Raw genomic sequence first — 18,128 nt, 5'->3', positions numbered from 1 at the left:
TGGGATGTTACGGATGTTTGAATGCATTAGTAGTGAAATACGAGGAGCAAGTGAGGGATGCGTCAATTAAATAGACAGAAAGAGGAAATGATCATTTAAATCTAACTGTGAAAGAGGATTGCCGAACTTAGGCCTAAGTTGGGCATTGCTCTGACGTGCTGCCCGGGAATGAACTCAGTTTGAGAGCTGCAGCTCACCAAGAGCAAACGAAACATTAGGCACACGGAAGAACTCCGTGAGCTCACGTCTGCCCGACCCCGACGCCCGCCGTGCAGGTGAAGGCCATTCCGGGACTGGGCACGACCATCGACGTGATCCTGGTGAACGGTTACCTCCGGGAAGGCGACACGATGGTGCTGGCGGGCCACGACGGGCCCTTCACCACCCCGATCCGGTCACTGCTCATGCCCCAGCCCATGAAGGAGCTCAGGGTCAAGAACCCCTACCAGGAGTATAAGGAGGTCAAGGGGGCGCAGGGGGTCAAGATCGCAGCCAGGGACCTGGACAGGGCCATCGCGGGGCTCCAGGTGCTCATCGCCCACCATCCGGATGAGGTCGAGGTGCTCAAGGTGGGTCCGTGGACTAGCTCTATTTTATTTTTACAGCGCAGCTGTTAAGGGCTGGTTTCCCCAGTATCGTGGTTTTACGTCTTCGAGGTTGGCCCTTTTGTTTGTATCGTCCATCGCAGCCCAAAAGGGCATTCGCGCTATTCCGAAATGTAACGCATTTCGTTTTTTGGCTGGGATTTTTTTAGAAAGTTTTTATCATCCCATATTTTCTATCAACTGGGATTGTATTATCGAGATTCTACTGTAACATATTCTTTACATCTAGTAAATGCGTGGACAAAAGCTTGTTTATTCTGGGCAGCACATTTACTGCACTGCTCAGCTTCAACGAATGTGGAGAAAAGCAACAAATATTGGCCACTTATACTAACGAGGTTTGCAAAGAGGGGTTTGTTGTATCAGAAGCTCTTTATAAGAGAACTAGCATTTGCACATGATAAGCCTTACTTGAAATTCGTTGTTTCCTTTATATGTTTGTTGTCTAACAGAAGTGTGTTATATAGAGTACAGTGATATCTCATTAATATGCAGACCTCCGTTCCCCCCCAAAATCATCCGTAATGTGAGTTGTCCATTATAACGTGGTAAAGATGCATGTATTCACCCAGTTCGTCCCCAAAACCTTGTCTATATAGCGAGATATTCATTTTATTATATTGTATTAACAATATAATAAAATATTGTTGTATTGGCTTGTAACTGGCTTAGCTTGTAATTGGCTTGGCGGGGGTTGGCTTGTATTAACAGGGCAAGACTGTATAAGCAAACTTTTCTTTGGACGCATAGATATAAAAAACATATAAAAAAGTCCCAATTTTTTTTTTTTTTTTTGCTGTCTGTTCTTTTTTGTGTTGGTTCTAAATCGAACCTCCATTTCTTCTGCGTCCAGGACGAAGTGTCTCGATCTCTGAAGGAAGTCATGAGCGGGTTCAAGCTGTCAGAGAGGGGCGTCTACGTTCAGGCGTCCACGCTAGGTTCTTTAGAGGCCCTCCTCGAGTTCTTGAGGGTCTCCAAGATTCCGGTGAGTGCATATCTATTACGTCGGTTCCTACGAGCTATGTGTACATGTTCTAGGTGCGCTGCATTTATATCTCTTGGCGCATTTGTGTCTGTCGGACGTAGCCTCGATGGTGATGTTGCGCTGAAGATGCAACACTGTTCACCTGACGTCGTCGTACGACTCCCTGATGTCGCGTGACAGTGACGTCCTAGTGCCACGTGATATGACGTGACGTCACATGACATCATGAATAGTGTGCGACACTCAAGTCACTGTGACATCGGGCGATACTGCGACATAACAGAAGACTATAAATTTGATGCATTTCGAATTCCTTTCGGAGATACAGTGGTCCCTCGTTATAAGGAAGTCATTGGGACGGGAAAAAAATTCTATATAAGCGGCAATTTGATAAAAGCAAAAGAGTAAAAAAAAAAACGACAGTAGCCTTGAAGCTGGACAAGAACAGTGTGGAATGCTCTGACCGTATGTTTACTCTAGCAAACCTCTGTTATGAACAACTCGCGGCAGCTTTACTGAAGAGTAAAGAAATAATTAAGGTGGAGTTTGCCAATAATTTTATCCGGGCATCAGTTCTCAACCTGTTTCAGGCATCGCAAAAGCACTGTCACCGACGCTAAACTCCACTTTATTCCGAAGCAGCTGTAGGATGTTTTGCATCTCTGCAGTCGTCGGGGTTTCCCGCGGTGCCTTTCCGACGACTCTTCGCATATACCTTGACTGCACGTAAGGTCTACGATGGCGGCATATGTCGCTGGAGCAACAAGGGAAATGTCCGCAACGACAAGCGTGAACGAATCGAAATCATCCTCGGTGGCTTCGCGAACGTGTTTGCACACACTCATGTGAAGATCGCTGCAGCTTTGGGAATCGCGCGCTAACTCGGCAAGCGTGTGCGCATGCAAGAAAATCGGACATGCACAAAGCAGTTGGCAATCTTTCATTTTCGAGTCGCTGGCACTCTTTCTCTTGCACGAGAAACTTTTCTCGAAGTTGTCAACTATGTCTTGCTTGTTCCGCAAAATGGTGAACATCGTTGAACACTCAATGCCAGAATGTCGAATTGCTTGGCGGTTTTCTGACTTGGGCCAGCCACTTTTATCAACCTAGCAGATTGAAGCGGCTTTTGGTGAACACTTCCACACTCCCATAAGATTATCAGCTCCGGGTTCCTTTACTTCCTTGCCCCGTTTCCAACGGGAGTCGGGCCGCGTGAGCTGCGGGCGTCGTGAATAGCTTTGGAACATGGATGCTGCTCCCTAATCGTGTAGCCACATCTGCATTGGAAGCAGCACTCTGCGCGCTCTGCCCTTTGTTACGCGTTTGCTCTATTTTTTTTGTTTGCCGTTTTCCTGGTTTATTGTTTGCTTCGGTGGAGGAGAAGGGGGGGGGGCACGCAAGGGTCTCCATGCGCCTCCACTTAGGCTCGCGTTTTCGCTACCTCGGCCTCCGTAACAAGCTTAGAATAATCCGGTTAAAATTGCACGCATTTTGATCAAGAAGCAATAATTTGAAAAAAAACAAAAAAAAACGTATGAATTCTTGCTTGTTTTCAAGCCATGCAAGCGTGTCTGCATGGCCTAAGCGGTACCGTGTCTGGCTTGCAACTGCAGGGTCAGGGGTTTGAATCCTGCCTCTGCCTAAAATTCTTCAAATTCTTGTTTTAAGGCAAATGAATTACTTTTTAAAGTGAAATCACTTGAGACATCTGGCGACCTTTAATTCGCGTGGCATGTTTTAATCACTTCTATTCCACGTCTGACGCCTCGTTTCACGTGAGCGTTGTGGGTTGTTTGAAATTCTCACGCGAGGTCATGTGGCTATGATGTCATAAGCCTATCGAGGAGTTTCCCGTCCCACCGATGCCGACTTTTCTCTGACACGAGCTGCTAAACACCATTGCGTTAAACACAATTTTTGTTTCGAGGGATTGGTGTACCGAAGAGAGGCAGCTTTTTTAGCATGTTCATGTTGCTATTTTTCTTTGCAGTACTCTGGCATCAGGATAGGTCCGGTGGTCAAGAAGGATGTCATGAAGGCCTCCATCATGTTGGAACATGATACCCAGTGAGTTGGTGGAACTGATACAGTGAGGGTTCTTTAGAAATTTGGATTAAAAGCTGAAGTAAGGAACCAAACTCTCAGAAGCACAGAAGTGTTCTGGAAATCCTTAGAAGGTGCGAGCTGCAGAAGCCAATGGAGGTCTCTGCGAGCCTATGGAACATTTTGCAGCTTAGCCGCGTGCGGTTTCGTAGGTTATGTTGAATCGGAGAAAAAATTCTTTAGACTTAATCTAATCTTGTGTTATGTTCCCTTAGCAAATCAGGTACAACATAGTTTTCTTTTTAGTATTTCATTACAAAAAAGTGGCGTATGGCTCCCAACCAACTTTTTGTACTCTAAGCGGATCACGCAAAAGTTCACACAATCGGTCAGTCCGAAAAAAACAATTTGAGACGAAGTACAGTGTAAACCGCATATAACGTATGTCGTGGGAGTCGCGAAAATCTGCACTTTAAGCGGTACCGCGCTATAACCAAAACATTAATTTTTCAGCCCAAAATACATGTTATGAGACAACTTACCTTCGTAAAAGAATTTATTTTATGTTAGATGAAAAATAAAGCTTAGTTTGAGGAAAGACTTTATTTCACCAGACTAGTACAGTTCTGTCTCATGTGTGTCACACATTTTGAAAGAAATTAGCGGCTTTTGCCTGGCGCAGCCTTTTAATGGCATCGCGGGTTGCGGACGGACGTTGCGAGCGGTCAGGATTGCTAACCCTAATCACTTTTCTCCGGAGATGAAAATGCGTGAAAATTCGCATCCTTCATACGGTACGCGCCAGTAATACCTCGAACTTGAGCACACGCATGAAATGCGCCAAATAAGAAATCTGGGCGATGTTCGAGGACACAAATGCTTATAGAAATCACCACTGTAGTCGAAGTAAACAAACACGACGACACGGGCGTTTCTGCCGTCTTGAGAGCGCCGCCACGACATCGCCGCACGAGTAGGTGGATCTTCCCTTCTAGTACGTGCTGGGTTATCATAGCGACACACAACGAAAATTCACAGTCAAGGATAGCGCTTTTACGCAGAACGATGAGATGAACGCCGTCTATGACGACGATCACAACCGACGCCATGTTTGCGGATAGAAGCAGTCGGCCCGCGACCGGCATGCAACGCGCGCGAACACTTCTCCGACTTCTCCTCGATCTGCGATTGGTCTGTCGGTGCAGTTGTTTGTTTCTTTGTTTCCACGCAGTAGAGGGGCAGAGGGACGCACGCACGTGAACGACACGTGCGTGCGTCCCTACTGAAGCCTCTCTCTTCGCTTCTCCCCACTTCTTCGAGCAACATCCTCACCCCGCGCCGTCAGCGCTGTTATCTAGTGTCGCACAGGGAAGCGTGCTCGCTGCTCCGGTCGTCTGCGCGGTCGGCGGGCTGTGCCAAAAAACGCACTATAACCGGTGTTTCCCTTCGCGCACCTGCATTTTAAGCGGTATATAAATACATGGAGTTCTATGGGAGGCGAACCGGTGGCTTAAAAAAACCGCGTTATACCCGGTCCTGCACTATAAGCGGTTACGTTGTAAGTGGTCTATACTGTATTACCGTAAAATACCGGGCAAGCGCCCACTCAAACTTTGGAGATAATCGTAAAAAAAAGGAGGAATGGGCGCTTGTCCGGTCATGAATTTTACATATAAATGTACGGTGCGAATATTCTCTGATCTTGCAAATTTGGTAATGGGCACTTAATGTGGAATGGGGAGACGCACGGTATTCTACGGTAGGTTCCCGCGCTATTCTGCTTAGTGTCGCCTACTTTCCACTTGATAGATGGAAAGTATTAAATTCCCGTCCGATTTCCGCTCGGTAATTTCGCCCACTTTCCGCGTTCGATGGGTTCTCGATGTGCTGCAGTGTTTTGTCAGTGTCTTTGAGGACAACAGTGTTCTTGGACAACTTTGAGGCAATGTTCAGTTGCACAGGATTGCTCTGCTGAACTATGCTTGTTCAGCCATAGTCACTAACAGGATGAAAACGGCAGAAAAATCTTTTAGTTGTTCCTCCTCCAGCACGAGCTTCCAGCATGCATGCTAAGCCAAAGCGCCATGCTGCCACAGCTGGAACAGACAATCCGACCATAGCCTCAGTTGAGCTTCTCTACCATGTATAGGACTTGGTATTGAGGCTACTAGTCAAAACCAAAATTGCAGCGACTCAATATAGGACTTGGTATTGAGGCTACAAGTCAAAACCAAAATTGCAGCGACTCAGTTTGCAGTTGTAGTCTAGCAGGTTGTTGTTAGAACATAGTCATTGACTGGAGGGGTTACTTCGCAGCCTCACGATAAATGGAATTGTTAGGTTGTGAACGGCCATAGCGTGCAGACTGGCTCGGAAAAGTTGAACGATGACATTTCAAATTTCGGTCCTGTTATGCACTACTTATATGGGTTGAGCAACAGTCCCGCGAAGGCATCCTCAGTACTGAGCACGTCCTAAATGTCTGTGTACGCAGAGTTGATTGGCAGCTGTATAGACATGTCACTAAAACGTTGACACATGCGCAGAGTCTCCACTTACCATAATGGGCGGTTTCAAATACGAGACAAAGTGCTCAGAATTTGACCAAAGCGCATTGCGGTGTACGCACTGTTTCACTAAGATTTCAGTTGCTGATTAAAGATTTTGAGTGATCTAAAGTAACCTTCGGTCCTTAGCTGAGGTGTGCCAGATGTCTCTGGTTGGTTCAGGAAGTAAGCCTCTGAAATTTCAGTTGTATTGAATGCTATAACATTTCTTTGAGCAGCCCCCCCCCCCCCCCCAGGAAACTTCTCGTCTGTATCCCGAAACAATTTGGAATTAGACGGTAAAATGAAAAATTGGGCTGGTGGGACTTGAACTCCGTTCTTCCACATTGGAGCTGTCTGAGCTGCCCACTCAGCTAAGCATGCGGCATTACTCCCACTGAAGAGCAGTTAAACAGAAGCGGCGATGTACTGAGTGTGACTGTGTCGTAGCAAAAGTTACGCTTCAACGGAGGATCGTATGAAGAAACAAGAAGCCAATAAAAGATTCTACTTAGTTATCCTCTGTAGGGTTTGATGCAGTTTAATCAATTGAACATAGCCTTCATAAAAGACCAGTAACGTGTTGCATTTCTACATAGTCTGCATCGAAGCCCCGCAGAAACACTGCCCCTTTTTTTCTTCGAGCAATCCAAGGAACGTCGCAGCTTTCGTCTGAGGACCATCTGCTTTGTATCAATGCAGGTACGCGGTGATCCTGGCCTTCGACGTAAAGGTTGAGCGGGACGCCCAGGAGCTGGCAGACTCCCTGGGGGTGAGGATCTTCCAGGCGGACATCATCTACCACCTGTTCGACAAGTTCATGGCCTACCGGGAGGAGCTGCGCCAGAAGAAGCGGGACGAGTTCAAGTCGGTGGCGGTGTTCCCCTGCAAGGTCCGCATCCTGCCCCAGTTTGTGTTCAACTCGAGGGACCCCATCGTGGTGGGGGTGTCCATCGAGGCCGGCGTGGTCAAGGAGGGCACCCCGCTCTGCGTACCCTCCAAGGATGTGAGTTCTGCGTCTTGTCTGACTGTCATACCCACTGGCAACATTGGAAAAGTTGCCTGCACTGGGACGCTGAGTGTGGCACTTGCATGCCTGCTGGGACACTAGTGTGATGCTCGCTTGCCTGTGCTGGAATACTGAGCATGACACTCTCACGTCTGTGTTGCAACTTCTGACTCTCATGTTTCTGCTCTGGGGCCACTGAGTGTGATGCCTGTGTGCCTGTGCTAAGACGGTAAGTGTGACATTTGTGTTCCTGTGCTGGGACTCAGTGTGACACTTGTAGGCCTGCACTGGGACACCGAATGACGCTCTTGTGTCAGCTGAGATACAGAGTGTGATGCCCATGTGCTAGGATTGTCGGTGACATGGAGTGTGACACTCATATGCCTGTGCTGCAACTTGAAGTATGAAAGTATGACATGCATGGAGTTTGGACATTGAGCATGATGCACTTGTGTCTGCTCGGACATTGAGTCTGACACTTATTCGCCTGCATGGGACACTATGTGATGCTGCGTGCCTGTGCTGGTATACTGAGTGATGCTTGCGTGCGTGTGCTGGGACACAAAGTTGGACACTTACATGCATCTGCTGGGGGACACCGAGCACGACACGCTCGTGCCTGTGCTGGGATACTGAGTGATGCTGGCATACCTGTGCTGGGACACAGTGTGACGCTCACATGCATGTGCTGGGGAGCACTGAGCATGACATGAGCCTGTGGTGGGATATTGAGCCTGGCATCATGTTCTTGTATTGGGACACAGTGACACTTATGCCTGCACTGGGGCACTGGTTGTGATGCTTGTGCCTGCTTTAGGACACTGATTATTGTACTTGCATATGTGGGGGTTCAAATAGAGATTGTATCTTGAATGGTATGGATCAGGGGTGGCCAGGCTGACCCGGCCTAAGAGCCGCAAACAAAACTACGAAACTTCCAAGAGCCACGGGGGGAAGGGGGGGGGAGGGGGTAAACTTTTGCCCTGAGCAATAAACGAAACTAGAACTACTTTCAATCTATCAGTCAAAAGCAGTTCAACTTTACGTAAGGTAGCAGTAGCAACAAGACTACCAAACTGCAACCTGCCTTTCGATTTACAACGCTTCCCATTTCTCTTTCTGGGGAAGTGCTCGTGTGACCGGGAAAGAGGCGGGGTGAGGGGGTGAGGGTGGGGTGGGGAGGGGAGGGGAGGGGAGGGGAGGGGAGGGGAGGGGAGGGGAGGAGAGGAGAGGAGAGGAGAGGAGAGGAGAGGAGAGGAGAGCTGCGAGCCGCACTTTAACACGTGAAGAGCCGCAGCTTGGCCACCCCTGGTATAGATGCAGCTGCATTTACTGCTCTCCTTACACAAGGGGCAATGATTTGCTTTTGCTATGCTCTGCAGAAAAGTTGATTCGCAGGGTTTGTTCATTAGAGGGAGACCTCCTGTAAAATCCTAAGCAATGAAGATAGAAACTGGGAAAAATATGGCATAAGTGATTTTTCGAGGTAAGACAACATAATGTTGCACAAAAATGAGTGATGAACACTACAATTTCGCAGAATATGGGAACCAAAATCGTAAATGCAGCAGACCCATGTTTCGTGGTGCTGCTTCCCGACTTGAATGTCATTGTATTTGATGTCATCGGGCCATTGACGAAGTAATTTTTCATATAAAGCATGTTCGTTAAGTACTGGGTAAAAACTAGTATTTTTAGTATACCATACATAGCACAATGCTCACTACTGACACTACGTCTGTGTCCCTCGCCAGTTCCTGGAGATCGGGACGGTGACGACGATAGAGGTGAACCACAAACCCATCGAGAGCGCCCGCAAGGGCCAGGAAGTGTGTCTCAAGATCGAGGCCCTGGGCGGCGACGCACCCAAGATGTACGGCAGGCATTTCGACCACACGGACTTCCTCGTCAGCAAGGTGACCCCTTCCCTTTCTTGCACTTCTGCAACTTTTAAAGTGATGGCTGTACAGGGTGTTTTAGAGCGCAGCTCTTAGGCGCCTGTTTCTGTGTTTCGCGGCGTCGGCATAACCGCGGTAAATTTAGCGAGAAGATTGATGTCACGTGACCTCAACACCAATTTAATTCCCCGTTAAATTTAGCGGGGAATTGAATTGGCGTTGAGGTCTCGCGACATAAATTTTCCCGCTAAATCTAGCGGAGAAACTGAATTGTTCATAGGTGACGTTTCACCAAGTCATGTGATGTCATTTTCCTTGCTAAATTTAACGGGGAAAGTGAATTGGTGTTGAGGAATTTTTCAGCTAAGTTTAGCGAGGAATCTGTGGGAGGAGGAGGAGGAAAGGCATACCCTCCCCTCCTCTTTCTCAAGAGCTGTGCTCTAATTTTGCATTACAAAGATTTGTAAAAGTATAATTTTTTTTTAGGCTTTACAGAAGATTGTGGTCCAAAAACACGGATGATAAGCGTGCTATGGTGTTATCATACGCGTTTTCGCACTACTATCCTTGCACCTATTGCAATCATGGTAAACATTAAAAACAAGCGTGTTGGTAAATATGCATAAACAACCAGAAAGAATAAACATGAAAACGGGACGAAAATTGACGCTTGTGTGCGTCCGTTTTCATCCAGTTTTCGTGTTTGTTCTTTCCGGTTGTTTAAGAATGGTAACTTCAGTGCACCATTGCACTTCTCTCACACTCCAAATGTTGCTGAAATGAGCGGTCTTCGATTACATTTGGCAAGTTTCTATTTGGAAGCGTATGTTTATTTCTACCATTTAAAGGGTTGATAAAGTTTTGTCAATTATCCGACTGACTAATCGCTACGACTAGCACCCTATATTATGTCCACCTGGCCATACAACTCACCTGCACAAACCGAATTAGTGTAGCTTTCGCGGATTTTTTAAAACAAATTTGTAAAGCCGTGTAGGGGAACCCTCCACGCACTATAGCAAGGTCATGAAAGAGAGCATCAGCAGCAGAGTGCAGCTGTAGGTTTGAGTTCGTAGCGCATGCGACCAACGGTGGTGAGCCACGCAGAGTGCGACATTTCTGTTCCTGCAGTGGGACACATAGCGACACTCAGAGGCCTGTGCTGGGACACAGAGCATGATGCCTGTGTGCCTATGCTAGGAGGGTCACCAACATTAGTGTTCCTGCACTGGGACAGTGCGAGGCACTCGTAGACCTGCACTGGGACACCGAGAACAACATCTGTGTGCCTGTGCTGGGACGTGGAGGGGGACACTGCATCTCCAGCAGTGCGCGAAAACTCCGTTCTCTCTTCCCCCCCCCTCTGCATAGTAGGTGGGGAATTGCGTATTAGTAGAACATTCCAGTAGGCATGGCGGCATTTCAGAAAAAATGGTCCAATGTCTCCAAAAAGGAGGTGTGTAGATTAAGAAGAAATTTCCTTTATATTGTGACGAATCAACTTGACGGTGCGTCCATTTCTTCACGTTGCATCAGCATCAGTGAGATGATTATGATGCAGACATGAAGTGGGAACAAAATTACGATAGCTTCTTTCAAGTGCCGGCCAGCATCGTGAAGTCAATCTCGTTAGAAAACTAGAATAACATTGTCCAACGCTTTTCTCTGCTACATACTAAACAGAACGTCTATAGGGAATGCAACTTTAAAAAGGAGTCCTTATGCTTACAATCGGTGGGCTTGTCAGACCTTAAACCAGGGTTCTCCGTTGCTTTCCATGCAGATCACGAGACAGTCCATCGACGCCTGCAAGGAGTATTTCCGCGACGACCTGATCAAGACGGACTGGCAACTTATGGTGGAACTCAAGAAGCTGTTCCAAATCCTATGATCTACCCACTTGATGCAAAGTGAACTTTTTTTTTTGTTTCCTCGTTGCATCGCATCGACGAAATTCCGCGGCAAGAGTGGAAGAGAGAGTCTGACTGGGGCGCCTGGTGAATGATGCAAGGAGTGTGTTGTGCAAGGACTCGACGGAGCGGCCAAAAGAACCGTCGACTATTCTCGAGAGGCCGGCTTTTGCTACCGATCGTACTATAATGAACTTTATTATTAAAAAGCGCCGCAAGGCAACGACACAACGCTTCGTTTGCCATACTGCGCTTCTGTTTTGAGAATTGTTTTTGTGGGTGTGCGAGTTTCAAGATGTGCGGCGACGCGGAGGCCAGCTTGTTGGCACAGAAGGAAACGAAGGATACTGTGCGCTCCATTTCATGGGCACTGTGCTACATTTTATGGTGTTACGGAGGTCAACCTGGTCGTACTGAAAAGAAGAAAAACATTTTTCTAGACTTTTTAAAGAGCTCTGTGCCGCAGTGTTGTAGGTGGAAGTGCTCGTCTGTGTGAGGCATGCTCGTATCTTCATAAGCACTGCATGTAACTCCTGAATTGGAGTAATTATCTCTTTCGCATTACTTTGTGCAGTAGCCTTTTGTTTTTTTAATGGTAACTTGCAGCACTGTTGGGTTTGGTTCAGCTTGTAAAAGGCAACCCAATCCGGACTGGTGAAGAAATAGGCTTGTTACACAAATGTGCTCGAGGACTAAGTTAAGAGTTCAGGGGAAGCTCTTCCCACCTCTCCACTATTGCAGAGCAAATGCTGGAGAGGTCACCCCCTCTTCAGCATTTGCACTGCGAAAGTGGTGGCAGAAGTCCCAGCAACCTCTCACCGACTCTAGAGTTTTAAATAGCTTTCTGCGCTTGCCTTCTCTTATTGCAGATCAGCTAATTATGATTCACAAGTACACTACAATCTGTGGCCGCAGGTAATTTAGTCGAACGCTTGTGCCCAACTAAGACTATTGTCAAATCTTTTACTGTCCATCTTTTTGTTCGCATCGTAAATTTTTGGTACAGCAAGAATAATGCATATGCTGGAGTACAGCCACGTCTATTCAAATGTGCTCACTTTTTTCTCACATGAAAGGCAATTGTAACGGCTCGATAATGAGGTTTCCTTAAAGTAATATGCCGGCGGCAAGCACAGTGCAACAGGCCCACTGTGACACACTTTTAAGACTTGCAAGATTCTGAAAAATTGCCACATATATACATAAAATATTTCCCCCCTTCTTTTTTTAGCGATGAGCGTCTGCGGGACGTTTTCAGATGCTGTTTCTTGAAATGCTCCCAAAAAAGGTTTGAAGAATGCGAAGCGGCAGGTTCAGCTGCTGAAAATGCCCTCTTGTATTGCAAGGTATTACGGGTGAGACAGGGAAGGTTTACAGTGTTGTGAAAACAAGGAAATAAATTTATCTCTCGTAAGCTATTTTTGTTGGTTTCGATCGACAGCACGGAGTGGCGTATTTGTGGGACGTGGGCGTAGTAAAAGGAAATCGATGCCTGCCTATATTTTCCAGACCAAGAGCCATCGAAGAAGCTCTCCTTTGGATCAACGACAAAACCATTGTTGCCAGTTTTCTGAAGCTGTATCTGAAATCACAAGAAACAGGTCTTCCGCTTTCCAGAAATGTCCAAACGGTCCGCGAGATGACACTATCTAAAGGTATCGAAGGGGAACTGTCCCCAAGTGCACCCGCCCCACACTGAGCGCGAACATGGCGACGCCCACGAGATGACCTGGGAGCGTAGTGTCGATACTCGTAAGGGGCTCTATCCAGACCAACAGCCCGGCTAATGGCCTTCACGACTAGTACAAGTCGTGGGGATCGTGGCCACGGGGGGGCTGGACATAGTACAGGGGAGGCCAAGGGAGATGAAGATGGGGACGGCACGGTATGGCGAAAGGTCGAGGTACCGCCTCCAGCTCGTCCAGCTGCGAGACGGTAAATCCTTCGTACCTTGCGTCGTGCAATATCCTTCAGGGCGGGGTCCGATCGGGCGCTGGCCAAAGGGGACGACCACGAACACAAGTACGAAATAAACGATTTGCTTCGCTCTTTATTGCACACACAGAACCAAACCACACAACAACTGGCAACGACGGCCATAAAACATGGCATATCGGAATCAACATCCAAACACACTTGCACCCAAAAGCAGCAAACTACAGCTGAAGTGTAAAGCATACAGCGTTTTTTTTTTTTTTATACATATATATTTACATATATTTTACAGACGTGCATGTACTGTCCAAGGCCTCTTATTTACACGATTCTGAATCGTCCCTTAAAAGCTGAGCGGTAGGAACATTCTAAAAAAATCGCCCCAAACAGAGCTGTCCATTTAGCTTTTGTAACCGCAATCGCCGCAAGTCGCTGCTTTGATGCGGCAGCGACGAGCACAAGATCAAGAAATGACAAGCAAGTGATTCCTCTGTTGCCTTTTCAAAGCTCAGCACTTGTGTGACTTAGTAAAATGGCGTTTGTAGATGGCGGCCGATAATTGAAGCACCCGACCAATGGCAGCAGAGGAATTTGTAAAACCTTTGAACCTGAGATGAATCGCACTAAAAAAAGCCTGTTGAGAAAAAAAGATACCAGAGAAGTTTGTATTGTCAAGGCTGGTTCACACAGATTCGTTCTACTGCCGTCAACTGCTTCATGTTCTCTTACAATGACTTGCAACAAGGGAACACTGGTATCATCTATCGAGTACCTCTGGAACACTTTCGATCTCCATACGTTTGTTTTCATTCATACCTCGTGCCCAAATAAAGGAAAATATTTTTACAGCGAAGGTGTTAAGCTGTAAAGGGCTAGTCTCCCCCGGATCGCGTCGACACAACACTCCGGACAGCTACTGCCATCTATGAGCGACGGCGGCAACCAGACAACCGGCTTAGAGAGAGATAGGTGGCTGAGTGGTCTAGCGCACACCAGAGCCCTATATGTAGAGTTTGGTCATTAATTCGTTGAGAATAGAGCAAAAATAGGGGCATGCCATTGGCCGAAATTGTTTTAATGACCTTGGGCGCAATGACTGACAGCTCCTGTGACCAACAACTAGCCACAAATATTACCCTAGCGGAAGCAATGGGCTTAACAAATAGCTCCGATCACAATTTCTAGGCAAGGAGGCATTCAAGTATTTCATTTCAGCACGCTAAAGTTGACATTTGCAACTCTTCCTAACTGAAAGGGCAACGCATGTGACGCTGGTTGTCGCACTGACTCTCAGAATGCACTCCATCTCTCTCTTGATTGCGGTCGCAGCCGCGGCAACAACCGAGTGGACGGTGAAAACCGTGAACACTGTTTTCGCCATCCAATCCCCGAATGCGCACACCACGTTTGCATTTTCACCTCATGTTTCAGAAAACGTTTCTCGTCAATGTCACCTTTCGTGCCTCAGTAAATGCGCTCGGCACTTTGGAACTTCCTATTTCCACCAATCTCTTACAAATATCCGTACAAGTACTTTCAGCATCATCCAGAAACAAAAAAATACCTGTGGCGCGGTGTGCGGCTCCTTCAAGGCCATCCCAGCGCATTCTTACTTTGCAGGATCATGACGGGGGGAATACTGTTAAACCTGGATGTAACGAACCTGCATACAACGAAATCCTCTATTTAACTAACATTTTCAATTTCCCGACGCGATCTTCATAGAAGCGCTTGTATTTGTGAACTCCATGTAACGAAGCGCTCGCGATGGGTAACCTTGATTTAACAAACTCGCTCCGCCGCAATCTCCATTTTTTTTTTTTTTTTTTTATAAGTGCCTATATTGAGTTACCTACAATGCAGATATATTCTTGTCCAATTGCCACCAAAGGCGTGCAGCCGACCAAAAGACGTCGGTAATGTCAGCGAGCAGGCACGGCGGAAACACGCCGTCGCGCTTTCCGGGCGCCGCCAGACCCACAGCCTTTCGACGTTGCTACACAAAAGCCACCACGAATAAAAGCCCGACTTTACTTGCTACAATTTTGCGACGCGACACTACTTCAGGGACACGAAGAGCAGCTGACAACGTCCGATTTGATCGTTGTTTCACGAGCACACATCGCCAGAGACATGTCCGCTAAAATGTCTCGCCGTCCCACAGAAAGACCCGCGAAAAAATGTGACTCACGAGACGTAGCAAACGGCGAGCAGAGACGAACGCAAAACAAACAGCTGCAAGCGAATCCAGCAGTCCCGAAAGTTGATGCCGACACCGACAGTCGTGTTGCTCGCCAGTGTCGCAGTTTGACACCAGGCGACGGTACGATCGATCTAGAGAATCTAGGGATCTTTTGAATATTTTTTTCCCGGGGACAAGTGAAGTCAGCCAGTGAGTTAGTATACAAGCACAGCATCGTTCCATCAACGTTCCACCTGAAGCATGAGCTCCACTACTAAGAAACGGAAAGTTCTGCCTCTTGAAGACAAAGCCGCTATCCTGGATGCGGTGTGCGAGGGTGAAAGAAAAAAGGACGTTGCAGCCCGTTTTGGCATCCCAGCGAGCTCCCTGTCAACAATTTTGGGCTCAAAAGATGCAATCTGGAATGCAATGGAAGCCGGCACAAGCTCCAAGAAAAGGCTGAAGTCGTCAACCTATGCAGACGTGGACAAAGCGGTATTCACGTGGTTCCTAGACATGCGTGTGCAAAACATTCCTATTAGTGGAGCAGTACTGCAGCAAAAAGCAAGGGATTATGCATGCATTTTAGGCTACAATGATTTCAGGGCAAGTAACGGCTGGTTACAACGATTTAAAAGTCGACAGGGAGTTGTCGGGAAAGTTATCAGCGGAGAATCCGCATCCATGGACCGAGATAGTGCTTTTTCCTGGGTGAATAATGAGCTACCGAAGATCTTGGATCGTTACGAAGCGGCTGGTCTGTAAAACGCCAACGAGATGGCCCTCTTTTTCCAGATGCTTCCGAGCCGCACGCTCACGTTAAAAGGAGACTGCTGTCATGGAGGCAAACAAAGCAAACTCCGGGTGACGGTTTTGCTTTGCACCAACAGTGACGGATCGGAAAAGCGCGTGCCGCTCGTTATTGGAAGTTCCTGGCCCAGGTGCTTTAAAGGAACATAAGGAATGATTCTAAAGTATTTGGCAAACTCGAAAGCGTGGATGATGCGGGACATTTTCTGTGAGTGGCTAAACGAGTTCAACGAAGCGGTGAGGAAGCAGGGCTGCCGGATGTGTTTATTTTTAGACAACTGTTGAGCACACCGTGTGGAAGGCCTCGTGTGATCGAACATTGAGTTGCAGTATTTTCCGACCAACTGCACGTAAATTAAGTCAAATTCGGGGGTTTTACGTGCCAAACCAACGACGGGCATCTGGCACGCCCCAGCGGAGGACTGAGGATTAATTTGGACCACCTGGGGATCTTTTCAACCGAAAGCTCGGTTACCACGGCGCCTCCTCCGCAATAAACCTCTGTTAGATCGAGGGCACCTCGGCCGGGATTCGAACCCGCCACATCAACCGCACGTCATTGATTCAGCCCCTCGACAAAGGCATCATCAACAGCGTAAAGTGCGCCTACCGATGTCGGCTGATTGCGCAACTGCTCCTGAACATTCGCCTCCACCGGGAGACTAAGGCTGACATCTTCTGAGCAATTGAGATGCTTGCGGCGTCTTGGCAAGAAATAAAAACGCAGACTATCGTCAATAGACCTTTTGCAAAATCCCCCATGCGCCCCGGCCCACGCGCGAGGATCAGTGGGAGAGACTGTCCCTTGGCTGGCCGCTCTGCCTTGATATTGCATTGCCTTGTCGCTTGCCTCCTCTTAATCCTCTGTCTTTCGATTCCATTACCTATTTTTATCTATATCAGTGTATTTTTTATTGCTTCTAAGTGTTTCTATTCTCTTCTGTGCACAATATTTCTCGTATATATATATAGTATTTGTGTCTTCATTTCGCCTTTTTTGACGGGAGTGCCGACGGACAACTTACCGCTTTGTGCGACATTCCCCGGGTGAGTGCTACCGTTGCTACCGATTCCTAAAGCACTGTTAGCTGTTCATTTTGGTTCATTTGACCCGCGTGCAGTCAAGAGGAGCCGTTTATAAACACCCACACACCTGTCATAGGGGTAGGCAGAGCTCTGAATCAACAATCGTGACGCGAGAGTTGAGTGCGCTGTAATTTGGCCGCCTGCGCTCGCTCCGTTGACTCGCACTCTAGCATATGCCTTCGAGTGCCCCTTACTTGACCAAGATACAGCATGCCGCTTTGTCACCGCGAACCATTTATCCGAATGTTTACGAAGCTGAGCCATATGCAACGCTGCGGCGCCTGACAACTGCGCGCTGCGGCGCGATCCCTTCACAAACGCCGTATGCACTTATGGCTTGTATGCACTTATGGTATGCCTTCTTAATCTATCTGCTAAAAGTTGTCAGTTGCAAACACCCTTTTTCAAGTGCAGAGATGTTCTGTCACCCAGGCAGTCACCTTGAAACTTGTAGTTCCTTGGATATTTTTATTTTTCGAGTCGAGATGTCAGCTGATGCTTGAGTCAAGATGGCAGCAACTGACAACCGCCGAGGAGACTGACCATGAGTGCATGCCAAAGGCGCATACAAGCCGCGACGTTGAACCGCCGGCGCTTGCTAAGGACTTGCGCCACTGCGTGCAGTTGTCAGGCGCCGCAGCATTGGATATGCCGAACGGTGTTACGGTTTCGCAGGCATTTAGACAAATGATTCGCGACGGTAAAGCGGCGTGCTGTATCTTGGTCAAGTTAAGCGGCACTTGAAGGCACACGCTACAGTGCGAGTCGACGGAGCGAGCACAAGCAGCCAAATCACAGCGCACTCGGCTCTTGCCTCGCGATTGTTGATTCAGAGCCCTGCCTACCCCTATGACATGTGCGCGGGCATTCATAAACGGCTCCTCTCGACTGCACGTGGGTCAAATAAACCAAAATGAACAGCTAACAGAGCGATAGGAATCGGTAGCCAAGGTAGTACTCACCTGGGGAACGACGCACGAAGCGACGTGTTGTCCGTCGGCACTCCCATCGAAAAAAGCAAAATAAAGACACAAATACTATGTATATACAAGAAATATCACGTGCAGAAGAGAATAGGAACACTTAGAAGCAATAGAAGATACAGTGGAATAGATAAAA

At 47.6% G+C, this 18,128-nt stretch overlaps 1 protein-coding gene across 1 annotated transcript in view; it reads left to right on the top strand.

The window, feature by feature from the left end:
* LOC8034144 (eukaryotic translation initiation factor 5B) overlaps positions 1–12,414 on the top strand; it is a 53,689-nt gene extending 41,275 nt beyond the window's left edge. Inside the window, exons 17-22 of the mRNA XM_029995791.4 lie at positions 276–569; positions 1,459–1,590; positions 3,581–3,657; positions 6,882–7,185; positions 8,943–9,104; positions 10,870–12,414. Coding sequence (XP_029851651.3) covers positions 276–569; positions 1,459–1,590; positions 3,581–3,657; positions 6,882–7,185; positions 8,943–9,104; positions 10,870–10,977 — 1,077 coding nt within the window. The 3' untranslated portion in view covers positions 10,978–12,414. The remainder of the gene's footprint in view (positions 1–275; positions 570–1,458; positions 1,591–3,580; positions 3,658–6,881; positions 7,186–8,942; positions 9,105–10,869) is intronic.
* The last annotated feature ends 5,714 nt before the right edge of the window (positions 12,415–18,128 follow it).

Source organism: Ixodes scapularis, unplaced genomic scaffold (genome assembly GCF_016920785.2).
Source record: "Ixodes scapularis isolate PalLabHiFi unplaced genomic scaffold, ASM1692078v2 PGA_scaffold13__105_contigs__length_92229423, whole genome shotgun sequence".
Taxonomy (NCBI): domain Eukaryota; kingdom Metazoa; phylum Arthropoda; class Arachnida; order Ixodida; family Ixodidae; genus Ixodes; species Ixodes scapularis.
Note: the sequence above shows the minus strand (reverse complement) of the source record. Positions and strands in the feature narration are given on the sequence as shown.